Below are 19523 nucleotides of genomic sequence, written 5' to 3' on the forward strand. Positions count from 1 at the left end.
TGTTTATTCATCGATAGTTTTAGTGAACCTTAATGTCTCACTGGAGCATATATTCAACTGAATCATTCTCCTGTCTTTATTTATTTTTTTGATGTTCATATGTGTCATACTTGGTTTAAACTTTCATTTTGAAGTAAAAGGAGGAAAGAGAGCATTTTCACTGGGATAAGCATCTGAACCAGCACGTTAAAGATGTTTGTGTATACTGAACATTGATATAGTTCACATAAGGATAATTTAAATCCCGAGAATCTGCTGACTTTTCAGTTTTATTTATATAGCGCCAAATCACAACCACAGTTGCCTCAAGGCGCTTTATACTGTAAGGTAAAGACAATACAACAGGACTTTTGGGGCTAATGGTTGGGTAAGATTGGAGCAGTGCCATCATAACGCTACGTCTCAGCACAGATTTGTGATCACCTTAGTGTTGCACAAATGGCTCCTAAAAGAAGATTTAGAAGCGGCGCTCAAGATGACAAAAAAAGTAAGACAGGATGATGTTATGTGGTATTTATTGTGTTTGAACATATTTAACAGTAAATAGCCACAGTTCACTTTAACCTGAACGGCAGGTTGTTTTTCCTCAGCTTGTTAGCCAGCCCTAAACAAACTGTAAACATATTTAATAACCAAGTAACTGATTTGATTGTATTGTTAGCTTTGGTTGTTAGCTACCTACCAATTTGTGTGTGTGTGTGTATTTTGTTTTGTTTTGTTCCACAGGGTTCAGTGCTAGGACCAATTCTGTTTACATTATACATGCTTCCCTTAGGCAGCATCATTAGAAGACATAGCATAAATTGTCACTGCTATGCAGATGACACGCAGCTCTATCTATCCATGAAGCCAGGTAACACACACCAATTAGTTAAACTGCAGGAATGTCTTAAAGACATAAAGACCTGGATGGCCGCTAACTTTCTGCTTCTTAATTCAGATCAAACTGAGGTTATTGTACTCGGCCCTGAAAATCTTAGAAATATGGTATCTAAGCAGATTCTTACTCTGGATGGCATTACCTTGGCCTCCAGTAATGCTGTGAGGAACCTTGGAGTCATTTTTGACCAGGACATGTCCTTCAATGCACATATTAAACAAATATGTAAGACTGCTTTCTTCCATTTGTGCAACATCTCTAAAGTTAGAAATATCCTCAGAGTGATGCTGAAAAACTAGTTCATGCATTTATTACTTCCAGGCTGGACTACTGTAATTCATTATTATCAGGATGTCCTAAAAACTCGCTGAAAAGTCTTCAGCTAATCCAAAATGCTGCAGCAAGAGTCCTGACAGGGACTAGAAAGAGAGAGCAGATTTCTCCTGTTTTGGCTTCCCTTCATTGGCTTCCTGTTAAATCCAGAATTGAATTCAAAATCCTGCTCCTCACATACAAGGTCTTAAATAATCAGGCCCCATCTTATCTTAATGACCTTGTAGTACCATATCACCCTATTAGGGCACTTCGCTCTCACACTGCAGGCTTACTTGTTGTCCCTAGAGTATTTAAAAGTAGAATGGGAGGCAGAGCCTTCAGTTTTCAGGCCCCTCTTCTGTGGAACCAGCTTCCAGTTTGGATTCGGGAGACAGACACTATCTCTACTTTCAAGATTAGGCTTCAAACTTTCCTTTTTGCTAAAGCATATAGTTAGGGCTGGACCAGGTGACCCTGAATCCTCCCTTAGTTATGCTGCAATAGACGTAGGCTGCCGGGGATTCCCATGATGCATTGAGTTTTTCCTTTCCAGTCACCTTTCTCACTCACTATGTGTTAATAGACCTCTCTGCATCGAATCATATCTGTTATTAATCTCTGTTTCTCTTCCACAGCATGTCTTTATCCTGTTTTCCTTCTCTCACCCCAACCGGTCGCAGCAGATGGCCCCGCCCCTCCCTGAGCCTGGTTCTGCCGGAGGTTTCTTCCTGTTAAAAGGGAGTTTTTCCTTCCCACTGTTGCCAAAGTGCTTGCTCATAGGGGGTCATATGATTGTTGGGGTTTTCTCTGTATGTATTATTGTGCGATCTACTGTACAATATAAAGCGCCTTGAGGCGACTTCTGTTGTGATTTGGCGCTATATAAATAAAATTGAATTGAATTGAATTGAATTTGTTTGTTGTTGTTGTTTTGCAACTTGGAGTTAGCATTTCATTTTGAACAAATTAAATTGAATGTAGCCACAATAATTTTCACCTGGCAAACAGCAGCTAAAACATAGCAAATTTATTTATTTTAGCTAATGTGTTTTTATTAGAACAAGCTTTACTTGCTGTTTGCTTCTCAAATTAAATAAAACTGCAACATCATTTATAATAGCTAGCTTTTTTTGGTTACAAAGAATCTGATGTTTTCTCACAGTATTGGAAATATTAATAAGTGGTGTTTTAATTTACTTTATCTTAACACAAAATCGATGAAAGGTCTAAACTGCCCCCAATTCTTCCACGTTAAATATTAACTTTCTAGCTATGCGTCATTGCATCCTTTAGATCATATTTTGACATATTAATATTATTGGATAATTTGCACAAGTTGAAAACAAATTCATTTGTTGTGTGGTTACACATGTACACATGGAATTTACGCATGGAATTTCTTCCAACCTACATTTAAAAGAACTAAGTGTGTTCATCTTCATCTAGTTATGAGCAGTCAATCTTTTGGGGCTATTTATCAAATCTCTTTGGGGCCACCAAAATCCTATGGCCGGCCCTATGGGCCACACAGGAGGCGGGATTTATGAGCCATACTGGAGCCAGACGCCAGGGGGCAGTAGAGACTTTCGGGGAGCTGTTAACAGGCTCCATATCCGGCCGTACTACATTTACCAGAATCCTTTGCCTTGGCGGTCAAATCAAACCGATAAATGGCAGCCAGTTAGCGCGCGTTGTAGAGTCAGGTAAAGCTGCTCGTAGTTCTTTAATTGAGACGTGTAGTTTCGCCGGTCAGCACTGAGTGCTGCTGGGCGGTGCAGCCACACATCGCCTGTTACAAAACGCAGCCGGTTGTTGCATAACACAACAACACAAGTGATGTTAAGCTCACAGTCGCCGTATCCTGTTCTTTATTAGGGTCTTTTAGAAATGAGACACCAGCGAAGTCCAGTCTGAAGCAAAGACACTACTTGGAGCTGTCTCGGCAGGAACTGGTTTGTGATTCATTGAGCTGACCTGCCGCTAGCTGCTCAGGGTGAGTGTCATAACACGCCGAGCCGGTTTAGGTGCACAAACACAAAGATGGTCAAGAAAAGCAGGAGACTGTATTAGTGCTTTCACTTTATCATGTTTTAATCAAGTGGCAAACTAGGTAGCTGATATTATTGCGACAACATTGCATGTATATTGTTGTTTTTATTTTTAGACAAATCAGATAAACCCCAGTGATCTCCAGGTCAGGTGCATGGTGGTGATTGAGATACAACTGACATTCACTATTTAAAAACAGTCCCAGTTTCTGACTGTAAATAAAGGACAGCCTGCCCTCTACGTGCAGGTGATGCTTTCAGGATCACATTTAAGATTATTTTCTCTTTTTTGGTGCTTAAGCAGTATCATCTGGGGCTGATACTGAACTGGGGCTAGACTATACTCCTGTTCAGTGCCTGTTTATATCACAAGATGTTGCAGTAAGTCGGTATAACCTTATTTAAACAACATTCATTTCTTTTAAATTGCAACCTGATAAAAGACGAGACCTTTTAAGAAATTAAGGGGAGTGCTTAAAAGATCCAAAGTTACACAGTAACACCACCAACTCGACACCCCTACTGGTGAAACGCTTCCCCCTAATGAGTAAGTAAGTTTTAATTCTGCAGATAGGAATTACAAAACATAAAAAGGCCCTATTTTACACATTTCTAGCTCCACGTTTTTATTCTTGGGCATTGTTAGAGCTTTGAGCAGTTCAAAATTGTCCATATTTGTCTTTTTCTTAGTCTTGTTGCGGTCCTTGGTAATGCACAAACTGTCTGAAGCCTGAACCCTCACCAAACTAAGATGCAACCTTCTGCCGTGATCAAATCTCAAATGTAGATTCATATTAAGAGGCACTTTTCTTTTTGTGTCATTTCAAAGTGCCTGATGTGAATCAGCCACCGTGAATCAACACAGCATTATTCCCAGTTATCAATGAATGAAAGACTTCTTTAGCACTTTGTTGATCTCCTCCCTTGTCTTCCCCCTTGCAGTGACTCATGGCTAATCGGCTCCTCAAAGTCTCCTCTCTAGCCACAGCAGTATTTGCCTCATCTGGATTTTACCTTTATAGCAGTCACCTGGACCTCAGTGACTTAAGTGTGATCCGCTTTGGACGAGCTGTAGCGACTGTGAGTTACTGCACAACACTACTTGGAAATTTCATATTCTAAAATGCCTTTAATGATAATAGCATAAGTCCTTACAAGTCCTTCTACTAGGCAGCTATACTGGTAACACGTCTGTGAACTTGCTTATGTTGAAGCATGTATGTATCTTTACTTCATTTGTATTTATTCAGCACCCAAGTTGCTAAACAGTGAAAGTAAATTTTGAAAATAAAAACTTGAAATTTAAAAATACCTTAAATAGAATTTAAAACAGTTTCAAATTTCAAATGAAAACAAGTACACATAAAATCTGACACTAAAAAATCGGTAGTCTAAGGAGCTTAAAAAGAAGGTTTAAGTTCCTTGAAGACGTTTCAGCTCTCATCCAAGGAACGTCTTCAGTTCTAAGACCAAATGATGGAGAATCGCAGGTGTTTAATCCTTGGTGGGAGCTGTCCTTTAAGAGGGTCGTTGGCCCACTATTGATCATGTGCCTCACCACATGAGCCAAGGCGTGGGTCCGCAGAGGTTTTGGTGAAACCATTGTGAGACCATGCCTCACACTGTTATGTGACCCATTCAGGTCACCTGATGAAACGTCTCACGGAAACTCCAGCTGTTTTTATTTCCAAGCTCCTTAGACTACTATGACCTGGATAAACAAGAACCTACACAGACATAATAGGTAAAAGTTTCATCAGGGCATTGGTGGTTTAGAAAAGCCAAATGATTATAAATAAGTTTTACCAAGAAATTTAAACGATTTTACAGAGTGACTGAAGAAATCACTCTGGGCTTTTACAGTTCAGACCTCATGACTGTATAAAGTGACTGTAATCACCTTTAGGGATCATGCAAGTCTTTAGCAAAGTCATGCTGTAAAATGTGGCAGCAGCCATGTTCATGAGTCAGCAACTTGCAGCTGTAGGCAGGAGCCTGACTGTGTAGGGCTTAAACACAAGCAGACAAATCTTAAAAATGGTTGTAAAACTAACAGGTAACAATGAAGAACTACAATAACCGATGTGGTTAAAAGCTTGGCAGGAGCATTTTGGATTAACTGTAGTCTGTGTATCTGGAGGTGAAAACCCCAGATGATAGAAAGGAGTTTGTAATTGTTAAAATCTCTAAAACAACTGGAAAAGTATCTTTTAAAAACCGAGTAGGGATCCAGTCTGACAGGTAGGCGGAAGAATTGGATGGTACCACTGTGTGTCAGGCTTCCAGAGAGATCTGTGGCTGAATTCAGTGTAGCACTGTTTTATTAAAATAATCAAGAAATTCAAGAAAAACAATTCACACTTTTCTATTGAGGATTGAACAGGTGGGATAGGCAGTGGTGGTTTTTAACTCTTTATCCCATAAAGGTGAGCTCCCTCTACCTTTAGTGTATGTCAATAAAAATGTTCTTTGTTGAGCATTAGAATTTTTTCTGGGTTTTTCCAGGGGTTACTGCATAAGCAGAGATCACGCTCACTAATATCTGATTCCAACCCAGTGATTTTGTTCTTTAAGCAGGCCTGAAATATGACAGAAACCACTCAGTTCAGAAAAGAGCTTCCGAGGTTGCTCCTAGTAGGTCTTCAAAGGGTTAAAAGGAATTTTAGCTGGGAAGTTGTGGAAGATGGTTGGTCCTAGCTTCCTTGAATTTTAAACTAGCAATTGAAGCTAAGGTTTTAACAACAACGATGGAAGCTTTTAGTTTGTTCTTTCTGCATTACCTCATAGCCTTTCTGTGTTACCTCTTTACTTTTCTTAGTTTCTCATTCAAGCCTTCAAGTCATATTTATTCAACATGATTGGTAAGTGATTTGAAAATTCCTGCATAAATCTTCAAATCATTTTAGGGCAGGTCTACAGTGCATCCAGGAAATATTCACAGTTTGCCTGACATTCTTGAAAATTGGTTAAAAATAAGAAAACTGAAGTACAACATGCATATAAGTATTCACAGCCTTTGCTCAGTACTTCATTGACACATCTTTGGCAGCAGTTACAGCCTCCCATGTTTTCATGTTTTTGAGTGTGATGTTACAGGCTTTCACATCTGTTTTTGGCCAGTTTCTCCCATTCGTCTTTGCACAGCCTCTCAGGCTCCATCGGGTTGGATGGGGAGTGTTGGTGCAGATCTATCCAGAGATGTTTAATCGAGTTCAAGTCTGGGCTCAGACTGCACCACCCAAGGACATTCACAGAGTGGTCCTCAGCCACTTCTTTGTTGTCTTGGCTGCGTGCTTACGGCCATTGTCCTGTTGAAAGATGAACTCTGCTCCAGTCTGAATTCCTAAGGTGATCTGAAGGCTGCATGAAGTTTAGAGGTCTCTAGTGACTGCAGCAAATTAACATAATCAACCATAAAAGAATAACTGTACGAATAGATCACAGAAGTCATGTTGAATCAACACAAATTCAATCTTATGTGAATACTTTGGATTTACTGGGGAAAATTAAGTGATGAGAAAAAGAAGAAATCACATGAGCTCACCACGTTTCACCGATGAACTCACTAAAATCAAGTAAATTCAAAGAACAGTGTGCTGCTGAAAACAAACTGTTATAATGTGTAGCTGTTAATAATTAATGTTAATAAATGAATTAATGTTTAACTAATGTTACTAATGATTCGGTGTCCAGCCTAGCAGACCCAAGTCAGTGTTTCTGGCCCGTGTACATTGGTACTGGGATTATGATATTTTAAATATTCATACAGTTTAATACAGTTTTATTAAAACCTGCTTAATTCATACAGTTTTGGGTGATTTCACTTTGAATCTGAAAAATAATGTTAGGAAAACCTCAATAAAGATAATAAATTAAAGATCATCTAATACACCCTCCTACAGATTCTAGTGGGACAGCTAGCGTCAGCCTGATGTTTCAATCAGACCTGACCTGCCTGATTGAAACATTGTATCAGACTAAGTTAACAGTCAACAGCTACAAAGTCTACTTTTCTTCACATTGGAGTTTGTCGATCAGGTGCTTGGATGAAGGACTCCCACCACCTCTTTGCTCTTTGTGCTGTCTGCAGACTGACTCCACATTAAACAGTGTTTTTGTTTAAAAATCATACTTTTTATTCACACGGATGCTCCTAGATCCTCCTGTGTTACTTCCAGCTGACCTTTCTTACCTGGATGATCCTGATGAAATCTTTGGCCTCAGCACAGCTGTTACAGATATGTGGCCTCTCCTTATTGTCATGAATGCAATATTATGCCATATTGGAGCTCCAGAGCTCGTCTCTTCTTGTCTACGCCAGGAGCCATGTCCTGATAGAACATTACTGGCTGCTTCCAGTAGAAAATCTCCCTTTTTTCAGCCTGGCTGGTTTCATCATTGCTTCTTTATAGTTGAAAACCTTCATTGTGAGTGCCGTGTTGTTGTTCACTGTGTACACCTCTTAGTGATATGATTTGTATGTGTGGATTCTAGATTAAGGCGTTCTCCATGACCTCTGCAGACCCTTCACATCAGTCACATGTGCTGACGGTGAACCTGCTCTCATCCGTGAACACCACAGAACGTCAGTAGTTGTGGTTGTGAAAGACTTGGAGCTACACAGTGTTCTGTAACTGTTTTTTTTCTTCTGTTAACATTATGGCACACACACCGCTTCCAGCTCGGCACTTTTGGTTTCTCCGTGGCCAGCGTTTGGGTTGGCTCCACACTTCACTGCCGGTCCCTGGCGTCACTAAAGAGGGAACAGAGCTCATCAGTGTGATTCCTTGCCCTCAGCCTCCCTGGCGCTGCCCCTCGAGCACGCCCCTGCCACTTTGGTATTTTATGGAAAATTCCAATCAGGCTTCACGGTGCCAGGCAGTGATCACAGGACCCACTAGAGGAATTTGGGCCCTCAGGCCATGCTCACAAAGTCTGTTTCTGTTTGGTCAGAAACTGGAGGTAATTTTGTACGTCTCTGGCAGTGCTCATCCTGTTCCTCTTCACACAACTCACTGCCTGTCTGCTGGAATCTCTTAACGGTCTTGAGACACTTTTGGGAGATACAATAAATGGCAGTGGCATGGTTTAATGTGCTATCCTAGAGCAGTTGGACTACCTGTGTAACCTCTATAGCAGGGGTGGGGAACTCAAGGCCTCGAGGGCTGGTCCTGCAGGTTTTAGATCTCACCCTGGGTCAGCACACCTGAATCAAATGATTAGTTCATCACCAGGCCTCTGGAGAACTTCAAGACATGTTGAGGAGGTCATGTAGCCTTTTAAATCAGCTGTGTTGGATAAAGGACACGTCTAAAACCTGCAGGACACGGGGCCTGGAGTTCCCCCACCCCATCTATCCTTTATTGTTCCTCATTGGGGAAATTCAGGTGTTCTGGCAGCAAAGTGACAGGCAGATGGAGCGCGCAGATTCACACAAAACTAAAGAGTACATTAAAAAAAACAAGAAGTAAGAGACTAGATCATCAGGAGCTTTATCAAAGGTGTCCACTTGATTTTATTGACAGTTTGACACATAAAAGTTCTACACCACAAAAATAGAATCAAATAGAATGAAGCCAGCAAAATACATGTTTATATTGACTATTGTCTTAAGTTGTGAACATGTCTTACTTAGTTTAACAGTTTAACATCCAAAAACTATGTAAAATAATATATACAAAAGCAAGAATGTTCTGATTCACATTCAGAGTTATTCACAGCTTTCTCCTCCTACCACAAGTACAAGGTAGGGTTAGCACATACAATGACTTAGACCTCAGAAGGTTAATAACTATTCTTCCACTTTGCAGTTTAAAATATCTTCATGTCATTTTCTTGTTTGTCTGCAGACAGCAGTCATCAGCTATGACTATCTCACAGCTTTCAGACACGTGGAAAATGGCACAGACGAATACTGGGACCTCAAGTCAAAGGTAGAGAACCACTTTGTTTCTTTAGAATTGGGATGGGTGAAATGTTGTTGTTGTTGGTGATGAGTTGAAGGTGAGCCAGACTGCCCACTGTTACCTGTTACCACAGCTGCCCGCTGTTCTCATCACACTTCTTTCTCCTGTTTGTGAAACGGTGCAGAATATTCAAACACTTTGTTGCCAGTATTTCGAAAACTTGTTCATCCACAAACTAAAGAAAACATAAAACCTGTAAAGGCATATTTACAGGTATAACAGGGACATCATCATCATCATTGTTTTGGAAATGTGGTTTTCAGTACCTATTTTTAAGACTATTTTCTAATTTTGTCTGTCCAGAGATGCAGAGAAAATATTATATAATGTTTTTAATCCTCTGAGCTTGAACCCATGGCAGGATTAGGGTTGGGCTTCAATGTAACCCTGTAGGTTTTTTAGAATAATAAAGTGACTTTTTTGGGGGGAAAATGAAAGTAGGTTTTGATGTGTGTCTGTTTGAATTGTCATTTATTGTCCCTTGACTTCAAAGACTTGTAAGAATAATTTTCGAAAACCAGGAAACAAATATTCTGACAGGAACAGGATTTGGTTTTAAAGTTTCAGAAACAGAAAATCAAAACAATTTACAAGAATTTTAACCAAACTTTTTCACGTATTCATTATTGGGTATTAATGAATTCAGTCCATTTTGGAACAAGTGAAGCTCTGTGAATACTTTTGGATATGCTGTAAATCACAGTTAAATGTTCAGTCAGTGCTTAAAGTTTAAACAGTGGAGTAGGGCACACTCTGCTGGGCAAACTATGTGACGAGCCCATTTCTAAAATACCTCAAAGATTACTTTCTGTAGTATATTACCCATTACTAAACACGATCCAGACAAATGGGTTAAATGACAACATTACAAATGAGTCCAGATCAGTGGGGCACAAAGTGACCAGTGTTTGTATTGTTCACTGCATACAAACACTGACCTTGTTTTATGTTTATAAGGTGACTTTAATCATGACACTGTTTTTTTTTAAAGTCGACATGTTCAAATCCCTTTGAATTGTTAGTCTGCTGCTTTTACATTTGTGCTACAATGAGCAGAGTTTGTGTAGCTTCAGAGGAAAACAGTGCCACACATGGACAATACTTTTATTTTTATTGTACAAAAGGACGAGAGTGCAGTGGTAATTTGCAGACTGCATCCAGGACAGAAACATCTGCATTGTACTGCTAACAGAACTTTAGCTCTTTGCTAGCACCTGCACAGACAGCAAGCTAACGCTAAGCTAGCAAAGAACCCAGCGTGATGTTAGAGCTGAGTGAACGCTGACCTCAGAACAGATAATAAATGGGGTGAGGAGTCAGACTGAAGCCTCGATTTCTAACTGTTCACTGTGGCAAATGTCTTTGTGCTTCTGGCTTTTTTGTTCAGACGTAATCACTAAGAGACAGATCACGTGTGTGAGTACTACATTACTTTTAAGAAAAGTGCTTTGTGTAATATGTGTAATAAATTGCATTCGCTAACAGTATTTCCCACACTGATCCCAACAAAGAGGGGAAATACCTCCATCGTGCACAAACATTTGACCACACAACATGCAATTAATCTGCACGTATATATTTACTTTGATATACTGTTTAGCAATGGTGGCAACTTTCAAAGCGGAGCCAGTGAGAACTGATAAGAGGACCTAAAAGAAAATGGATCCATGAGTGATATTGATAATGGAATCAGAGTCGCAAAATTTTTAACCTTTTTTTTTAAGACTAGGCTTAAAAATGTTTTGACCAATTGATGCTGCCATAGTCTCAGACTGCACTGAGCATTTTGTCTCTCACCTCTTTTCTCTCTCCTTGTTTTCATCCACAATGATCGCACTTAAACTTTAGTAACTGCTAAACTCTACCTCGTGTTAGCCCTCTTTCCTTCCTCTCACTGGCTGAGCCTTATTAGGCATCTGATCTGATCCATCTGATCAGTTTTTTTGGTGGGATTTTCTCTGTTTTTGAGTGAATTCTTCTGTCAGAACCAGTGAAAAATCTCAAAAGTCCCTTTGGGATTTTTGATGGTCTTAAGGTCCATCAAATTGGTACAGTTTCAATTTAGATTATTAGTTTGAAAAAAAAGTTCAAACCTGTGTGGATTAGGTAGGTGTGAACCACAGTTTAAACCTGTGTACTTTATAGAGTCTACAGAACCATTACCACTGACAGAGACTGTTACAGTTACATTTGTTGCAAGACAAACACATTTCTTCAAATACACTGCTCAAAAAAATTAATGTAACATTTTTAAATATATTTAGTATAGCATAAAGTGAGTTAAGTAGCAGAGGGGTTGTTTGGTTTGGTTCTTTGGTGTTAATTAAATTAACAACACTTAAAGGGGCAACAAGCATTTGTTTTGGGTCAGCATCACCATTGGTAGCATGAGGTAATACATGGTTGTACAGGTAGTCCAACTCCTCCAGGTTTGCACTTGAAAATGGATCATTTCCTGAAGGGTGGCTGGGTCCGAGGAAGCCTAATAGCACGACTACGGAAACTGCTCCAATGACTTTCACTTCTGAGCGTTTTCCTTACCAACGCGAGGTCGATCTTCCACAGAATCGACAGACTGAAGCTACTAATAGCAAGCAACCATGACATTCATGACTGTGGAGCTATGCTACGCTCACTCTTTCTCGACTTGGCTGCTCAGCTAGCCGACCACATCATGACAAAGAGGTGCATGAACAGTAGGATCACACTCATGCTTCCTGGACTTGGAAATACATGTGCAGACCCTTCTACATGCCCAGAGTGATCATCACTGCAGTATACATACCACCTGATGTTAATGTTAACATGGTGCTCTTCCAGCTGTACAATATCAGGGCTCGCAAAATTTCAAAATCTCTGGTAGCCCTTCGGGCAGGCACTCTTAAGTTTTTGTTAGCCCAAAATAAATTTAAGTAGCCCAAATAAAAAAGAGAGCAATTTTTTAATGTTTTGTTTCCTTTAAAATATTATACATTAAAGTATAATATTGTAACGGAAACAAAAATTAATCAGAAAATTGTTAAAATACAAAACACAACAACTGTATAAAATAGAATAGAATAGAATAGAATTCAACTTTATTGTCATTGCACATGTCACAGGTACAGGGCAACGAAATGCAGTTTGCATCCATCCAGAAGTGCTTTAGCCGTGATATAGATATATTACAATATATATTAGCAATAATAGAGATGTGTAAGTATATTACAGAAATGGGTCTATTATGGTATGTTATAATGTACTCGGTATGAATTATGTTATGAATATTCTATAACTATAAGTATGTACAGGCTGTAGTGAGTACAAGCTATGTACAGGATATAAATGTGAAAAAAACTATACAGAATATGAAATAAAAAACTACAGAAATATGAGATATACAGTTATACAGAAATGTGAACTATGCAAGTTATAAACAGTTGTAGGATTAAAAATTATTGTATGTACAGAATGATTATTTACACAGAACTATACAGTAGTGCAGTTAAGATAAGTGAGATATGTGGATAATTTCTACAGAGGTTATATAAAGTGCTAGTGGTTGTGAGTGGTGGTTCAGTCCATGTTATTATTGTGTGTTTGAGGGTACGGTTGTCCATTGTGTGTGTGTGTGTGTGTGTGTGTAGGTGGTTGTGGGTGTGTGTATGTTCAGTCCATGAGTTTAACGTGGGTCAGATGTCAGGAGGCAGAGTTCAGGAGTCTGACAGCTGTGGGGAAGAAGCTGTTCCGGTACCTGGTGGTCTTAGTCCGGAGGCTCCTGTAGCGCCTCCCAGAGGCCAGGAGGGTGAAGAGTCCATGTGATGGGTGACTGGGGTCTCTGATGATTTTCCCAGCCCTTTTCAGACACCGCTTCCTGTAGATGTCCTTTATGGCAGGAAGTGGTGCTCCGGCGATGCGCTGGGCAGTTTTCACGACCCTCTGCAACGCCTTCCAGTCCGAGGCAGAGCAGTTCCCGTACCAGACTGTTATACAGTTGGTCAGGATGCTCTCGATGGTGCAGCGATAGAAGTTCACCAGGATGTCTGAGGATAGGTGGTTCTTCCTCAGAGTCCTCAAGAAGAAGAGGCGCTGGTGAGCCTTCTTGACCAGCTTGGAGCAGTTGGTCGTCCAGATGAGATCCTCGGAGATGTGGACTCCCAGGAACTTGAAGCTGCTCACACGCTCCACAGCCGTCCCCTTAATGTGGATGGGTGGATGTGGGTCAGCATTCCTCCTGTAGTCCATGATGAGCTCCTTAGTCTTCTCGGTGTTAAGCAGCAGGTTGTTTGTGTCGCACCACTCAGCCAGACGATCCACCTCCTCCTCCTGTAGGCGGTCTCATCGTTGTCGCTGATGAGGCCAATCACCGTGGTGTCATCTGCAAACTTAATGATGGTGTTGGAACCATCAGCAGGTCTGCAGTCGTGGGTGAAGAGGGAGTAGAGGAAAGGGCTCATCACACAGCCTTGTGGTACACCGGTGTTCATTGTGATTGTAGATGAGCAGCGGTTGTCCAGCCGGACATGTTGGGGGCGGTTGGTCAGGAAGTCCAGTAACCATTTGCAGATGAGGGAACTGATGCCCAGGTCTGTCAGTTTCCTGATGAGTTGTGAGGGTGGATTGTATTGAACGCTGAACTGAAGTCTATAAACAGCATTCTGGCGTAGGTGTTGTTGTTGTCCAGGTGTGAGAGGACAGAGTGCAGTGCGATGGAGACTGCATCCTCTGTGCTCCTGTTCTGGCGGTATGCGAATTGGTGGGGGTCTAGGGTGGGGGGGAGACAGGATTTGAAGTGTGCTAAGACCAGCTGCTCTAAGCACTTAGTGATGATGGGGGTGAGGGCTACTGGGCGGTAGTCATTGAGGCTAGATGGGTTGGAGTTTTTGGGTATTGGGACGATGGAGGTGGATTTGAAGCAGGCCGGTACCACAGCGTGGGCCAAGGACAGGTTGAATATGTCTGTGAGCACTCCTGCAAGCTCCCCAGAACACGCTCTGAGAACACGCCCGGGGATGCCATCAGGACCTGCAGCCTTGTGGACATTGATCCTGCTCAGCACCGCTCCTACATCGGTGGGGGAGAGAGTCAGAGGTTGGTGGTCTGGCGTCATGTCTGTTTTGGTTGTGGTCGTGGGGTTCCCTCGCTCAAAACGAGCATAAAAGTTGTTGAGCTCGTTGAGGAAGGAGACATCAGAGGATGTGGGGGAGGGTTTGGTGGTTCTGTAGTCTGTGATGGTCTGGAGTCCTTGCCACATGCGTTGGGGGTTGGAGTTGGAGAAGTGTTCTTCAACCTTCTTTTTGTAATGGTGTTTGGCATTTTTGATGCCCTTCTTTAGATTAGCCCTGGCTGTACTGTAGGTGTGTGCATCTCCTGACCTAAAGGCGGTGTTGCGGGCCTTCAGGAGGAGACGAACATCCCGGTTCATTCTGGTTGGGGTACATGATGATCCGTTTCTGGGTGGTGACACTGTCTGTGGTTTTGGAGATGTAATCCAGTACAGATGAGGCGTACTGGTCCAGGTCTGTGTGGGTGAACATATTCCAGTCTGTGTTTTTAAATCTGTCCTGGAGCACTGCGTCTGTCCCCTCTGGCCACACTTTAATTGTCCTCACAGCAGGTTTCACACAAAAATTACAATCATCAACTCAAATACTTGGTTCTAATTGAACAGAAATTTCTATGAACTTGCAAGAACTGTGTAGAACATGAATCAGTCTGTGTCAGGTCCTGAATCTGAAATTTCCACTGAAGTCACGGGTAAGGGGTAAGGGGAACCAAGATCGAGGCCATTTGCTTTTTGAAGTTTGCAAAGACTGCTAAATTTTGACAATGGTAGTTCACTCTTTGCAACATAGTACACTTTGGAAAGATTTTTCAGGACTTCTTCTTGTGCTTGGTTTATTTTTAGTATGTTTTTTGCAATTGCTGTTTGTTCTGGGAAAGATACTGCAGACTGGGCAATAATACATTTCTTGCATTTCTGATGGGTTCTGATGGGGTCTTTCTTAAAATTACTGGTCCCAGTTACAAAGGCGCTTGTCGACTCAAATGAAATGAAACTCACAACACACCCGGCAGAACATGATGTTATTTAGCTCGTCATATTCCAGCCACAGAAATTCTTTTGTCCATGAAACCAAAAAAGCTGAGCTTTCTTTTTGCCTCATTGTCTGATTTGTCATAACTTTTCCGTTTTGTGGTCGGCTTTTCTTTGGCTGCCCCTTCTTCACCCTGACCTGTCTTATTTGGCTCAGCAGAACTAAAATACCGGCGTAAATCCTGCTGCTTTTACACACGTACTTACATAACGGTCAGCGATTCTCTGCGCAATCAACCTCTCACATGTTTAAGCTTGCTGTGGGAGATTTCACTTGTCACGTTTGAATAGTAAGCTAATGAGCGATAAGACGATGTCAGAGGAATTGGTGCGCAACTAATCGTCACTCACCAATCAGTGCTGCCGCTCTCTATACACCGTTCGCGCGATCGCAAAGTGAAAGCAAAAAACAAGCACAAATTCAAACGCGATTTCAATATGTCACAGATTGACAGTGGCTCATCGATGCCAATGACATAATTACTCAGCTACATTTGCGAAAGAAAATGCAAAAGCATTGACATATATTTTTCCTTACTATGATAGCCCGACGGGCAGGGCTGAGATAGATTTTGGTAGCCCGACTGGAAAAATCGCTAGCCCCGGGACGTCGGGCTAGCGATTTTGCGAGCCCTGAATATAATACACAAACAGCTGCAGGCCCATCCTGAGGGAGCTTTTTGGGGACTTCAACAAGGCTTGTCTTCAGTCTGTACTCCCTAACTTTGTACAGTATGTACAGTGCTTCACCAGAAGGACGAATAAATGAGATCACTGTATTTAAGCAAGTCTACAAGACTCTACCCCTCCTAATCTGGAACTGTCAGATCACTTGTCAATACTTCTGATACCAGCATACATGCGCAGGTATCAGGAATAGATCCGCACCTCCCATTAAAGACATTAAAACCTGGCCTGAAGGAGTTCTCTTCTGATTGTAAGATTTCTTTGAGAGCAGTGAGTGGAGCATTTTCATCATGACCTTCAGGAGTACACCGAGACAGAGCTGCACCAGCAACGTAACAGTGTACAAAAGTACTCTGGTCGATATAAACCAAAAACCTTGGATGACCACCGATGAAGAAATGGAACTCAGCCTTCAAGTCAGGGGACAAAGCTCAATACAGTGTGGCAAGGGTAGAGCTGTGGAGAGCCATCAAGGGTGCAAAAGAGGCTCACAAAACGAAACTGGACGGGTTAGGGATGCTCTGTAGTGGGAGGGACTACAGACCATCACCAACCACAGAGGGTCCACACCTGTCACCACCCCGCTGAGACCATGCTGGCAGAAGAATGAAGCCCCTTTTCCATTAGTACCTACTCGGGTCGGCATGCCATAGTTCTCAGGGTTTTCCATTAGGATATAGTAGCTGGTACTTTTTTTGTACCTGCTCTGCTGGCGTTCCAAGTGATCTGAACCGAATCTGAAAATGTGACATCAACAGACTTCATCCTAGCGATTGGATAGTTAGTGGCACCAATGGGTGAGTCATGAGAACGTCTCCTTTACGAAAATCAAAAGTGCCAGTTTTGAAACCCGGTAATGAGGGAAATGGCTATAAAACACAACGCTGTGGTGACACAGAGTCACAGACCGTGCAGCAGCCATATTGTGACTCGATGTCCACCTTTGTTGTGGCATTCGTGTTGCATTATACTGTTGCTGTAACTCAATTGTAATGGAAAACGAGGTGAGTTGTGCCATGTCGAGCCAATCCGACTAGGTAGTAATAGAAAAGGGGCTTTAGTTAACTTCTCTTGCTGAAGAGCCCGGACACAGCTGAGCTGCCTCCTGATTCCACCAGCGCTGCTCTCTTGTCTTCCAGGAACACCTGGTGAGGCAGGTGGTGAAAGCTGTGAACATCAGGAAAACTCCTGGCCCACATAGAGTACTTGATAAAGTACTTTGTGCCTGACCAGGAGTTTCAACCTCACTGTCACAGGCCCCACTGACCAGCGTCCAGGTCGCCTACAGGGCACACAGATCACCAGAGGACCGCACTGCCACAGCCCTGCACACAGCATTCTGTCACCTCGAGCAACCTGAAAACTATAAGAATGCTTCGTCTTGATGCATTCTCAATCATGCATTCTGTTTGGATTCGGGAGACAGACACTATCTCTACTTTCAAGATTAGGCTTAAAACTTTCCTTTTTGCTAAAGCATATAGTTAGGGCTGGACCAGGTGACCCTGAATCCTCCCTTAGTTATGCTGCAATAGACGTAGGCTGCCGGGATTCCCATGATGCATTGAGTTTTTCCTTCCAGTCACCTTTCTCACTCACTATGTGCTAATAGACCTCTCTGCATCGAATCATATCTGTTATTAATCTCTGTCTCTCTTCCACAGCATGTCTTTATCCTGTCTTCCTTCTTTCACCCCAACCGGTCGCAGCAGATGGCCGCCTCCCTGAGCCTGGTTCTGCCGGAGGTTTCTTCCTGTTAAAGGGAGTTTTCCTTCCCACTGTCGCCAAAGTGCTTGCTCATAGGGGTCATATGATTGTTGGGTTTTTCTCTGTATTTATTATTGTGCTATCTACTGTACAATATAAAGCGCCTTGAGGCGACTTTTGTTGTGATTTGGCGCTATATAAATAAAATTGAATTGAATTGAATTGAATTCAATCATCCAGGAAAGTAAATCTCCAAAAGTTGAATCTGTTCATCTGGACGTAGCGTTTTGTGGGAGAAACGTTTCAGTGTTGATCAGTATTCTTTGATCAGTGGGTTTTGGTCAGTGATTGTTGATCAATGGTCATGGGAATTTGCATAATTATGATTAAGGAACTGACCTCACAGCCCATTGTTCCTTCAGTGGGCTGGTTTCAGTCATTATGCAAATGTACTGTTTATAAGGTTTGGGGAAACCTGCAGTCAGCTGAGACTGAAGAAGTCACTTGGATGAGTGACGAAACGTTTCTCCCACAAAACGCTACGTCCAGATGAACAGATTCAACTTTTGGAGATATCAGAATGCTGTTCATAGATTACAGATTACAGTGTTCAGTACCATCATTCCTGGAGTACGGGTTTGAGATGCTCATTAAGACTAGTTTATCCCTCTCCCTATCCCTATCCCTATCCCTGTGCCTGGATCAGGCATTATTTGTCCTAGTGGCCTCAGGCAGTTGAAATGGGCACTGCCTGCTCCTCCTTCTCCCTGACCCTCAGCACGAGCTCCCCCCAATCATTGAATAAACTAATCACACTACAGTCACTGGTCTCATCAGTGGAGGGAAGGGGACTGCATACAGGGAGGAGGTTAAAACACTGACAGGGTGGTACACTGAACACAACCTTTGGCTCAGCACCATCAAAACTAAGAAGATGGTGATTGACTTCACATCAACAGGGACAATTCAGTTAACTTCCTGGAGACGCTCAGTGCTGCGGACCCCTCATGAACTACTAACACCAATGCAGTCTTTAAAAACCACAACAAAGACTCCCCTTCCTTATGAGGCTGTGGAGGTACCATAGAATGTCCTCACCTACCTACTCCATGGCTTGGTATGCTAATTTCTCAGTGACAGACAGGAAAAACCTGTAGAGGGTCATTAAGACGGCACAAAAAAACCCACTGGCTGTCCCTTAACCTCCCGGGGACATAGCCTGTGTTTCAGGAGAGCTAAAAAAATTGCTGCTGACTCATTTCACCCTCGACAGCAAATGTTCAAGTACAGGTGTTTAAAAAGCAGGACAGCCAAGCTGAGAAACAGGTTTTGTTTTTTTTTGTTTTTTTTTACCTGGGCCATCAGAGGACACTAAGCCCAGAAGACCTAGTGAACTTCAGTCACCACTCCTACCTGTCATATTCAGGATAATGTTTGCACTACCGACAAGCACAATATCCTTTTTACAAGTTCATTGTCCTTTTATCCTTTTAGCACAAATGTCTTTTATGTGTATTTATGCTTTTATATTTGGTATTTTCTTACATTTGCTATTCTTAGAATGAATGAGTGAAAACATGTAACAATGTATTTATGCTCGTCCAATTTCACTGTACAGTGCCTGAGTACAGCAGCAATAAAGGAATCTTTATCTTTATGTGACAGAGCTGAAACATTCTGGAGAAGTCATGGAGAACTTTATGATCCCTGTAACATTGTTCAACATATGACTGGTTTGGTGGTGGGTCAGTGATGGTCTGGGGAGGCCATGGAGAGATGCACATACCTCTACAGTCCAGGATATGTTTGAGTTCCATCCAACACCAGTAGATTGGACTTCCAAG

The 19523-nt window shown here is 41.9% G+C and overlaps 1 protein-coding gene across 1 annotated transcript in view; it reads left to right on the forward strand.

The window, feature by feature from the left end:
• The first annotated feature begins 2852 nt into the window (after positions 1-2852).
• The window catches only part of adck1 (aarF domain containing kinase 1), a 135892-nt gene continuing 119221 nt past the window's right edge, over positions 2853-19523 (forward strand). Inside the window, exons 1-3 of the mRNA XM_039603645.1 lie at positions 2853-3188; positions 4186-4323; positions 9093-9176. Of these exons, the coding sequence (XP_039459579.1) occupies positions 4192-4323; positions 9093-9176 (216 nt within the window). The 5' untranslated portion in view covers positions 2853-3188; positions 4186-4191. The remainder of the gene's footprint in view (positions 3189-4185; positions 4324-9092; positions 9177-19523) is intronic.

This window comes from Oreochromis aureus, linkage group 19, assembly GCF_013358895.1.
Source record: "Oreochromis aureus strain Israel breed Guangdong linkage group 19, ZZ_aureus, whole genome shotgun sequence".
NCBI classification, from domain to species: domain Eukaryota; kingdom Metazoa; phylum Chordata; class Actinopteri; order Cichliformes; family Cichlidae; genus Oreochromis; species Oreochromis aureus.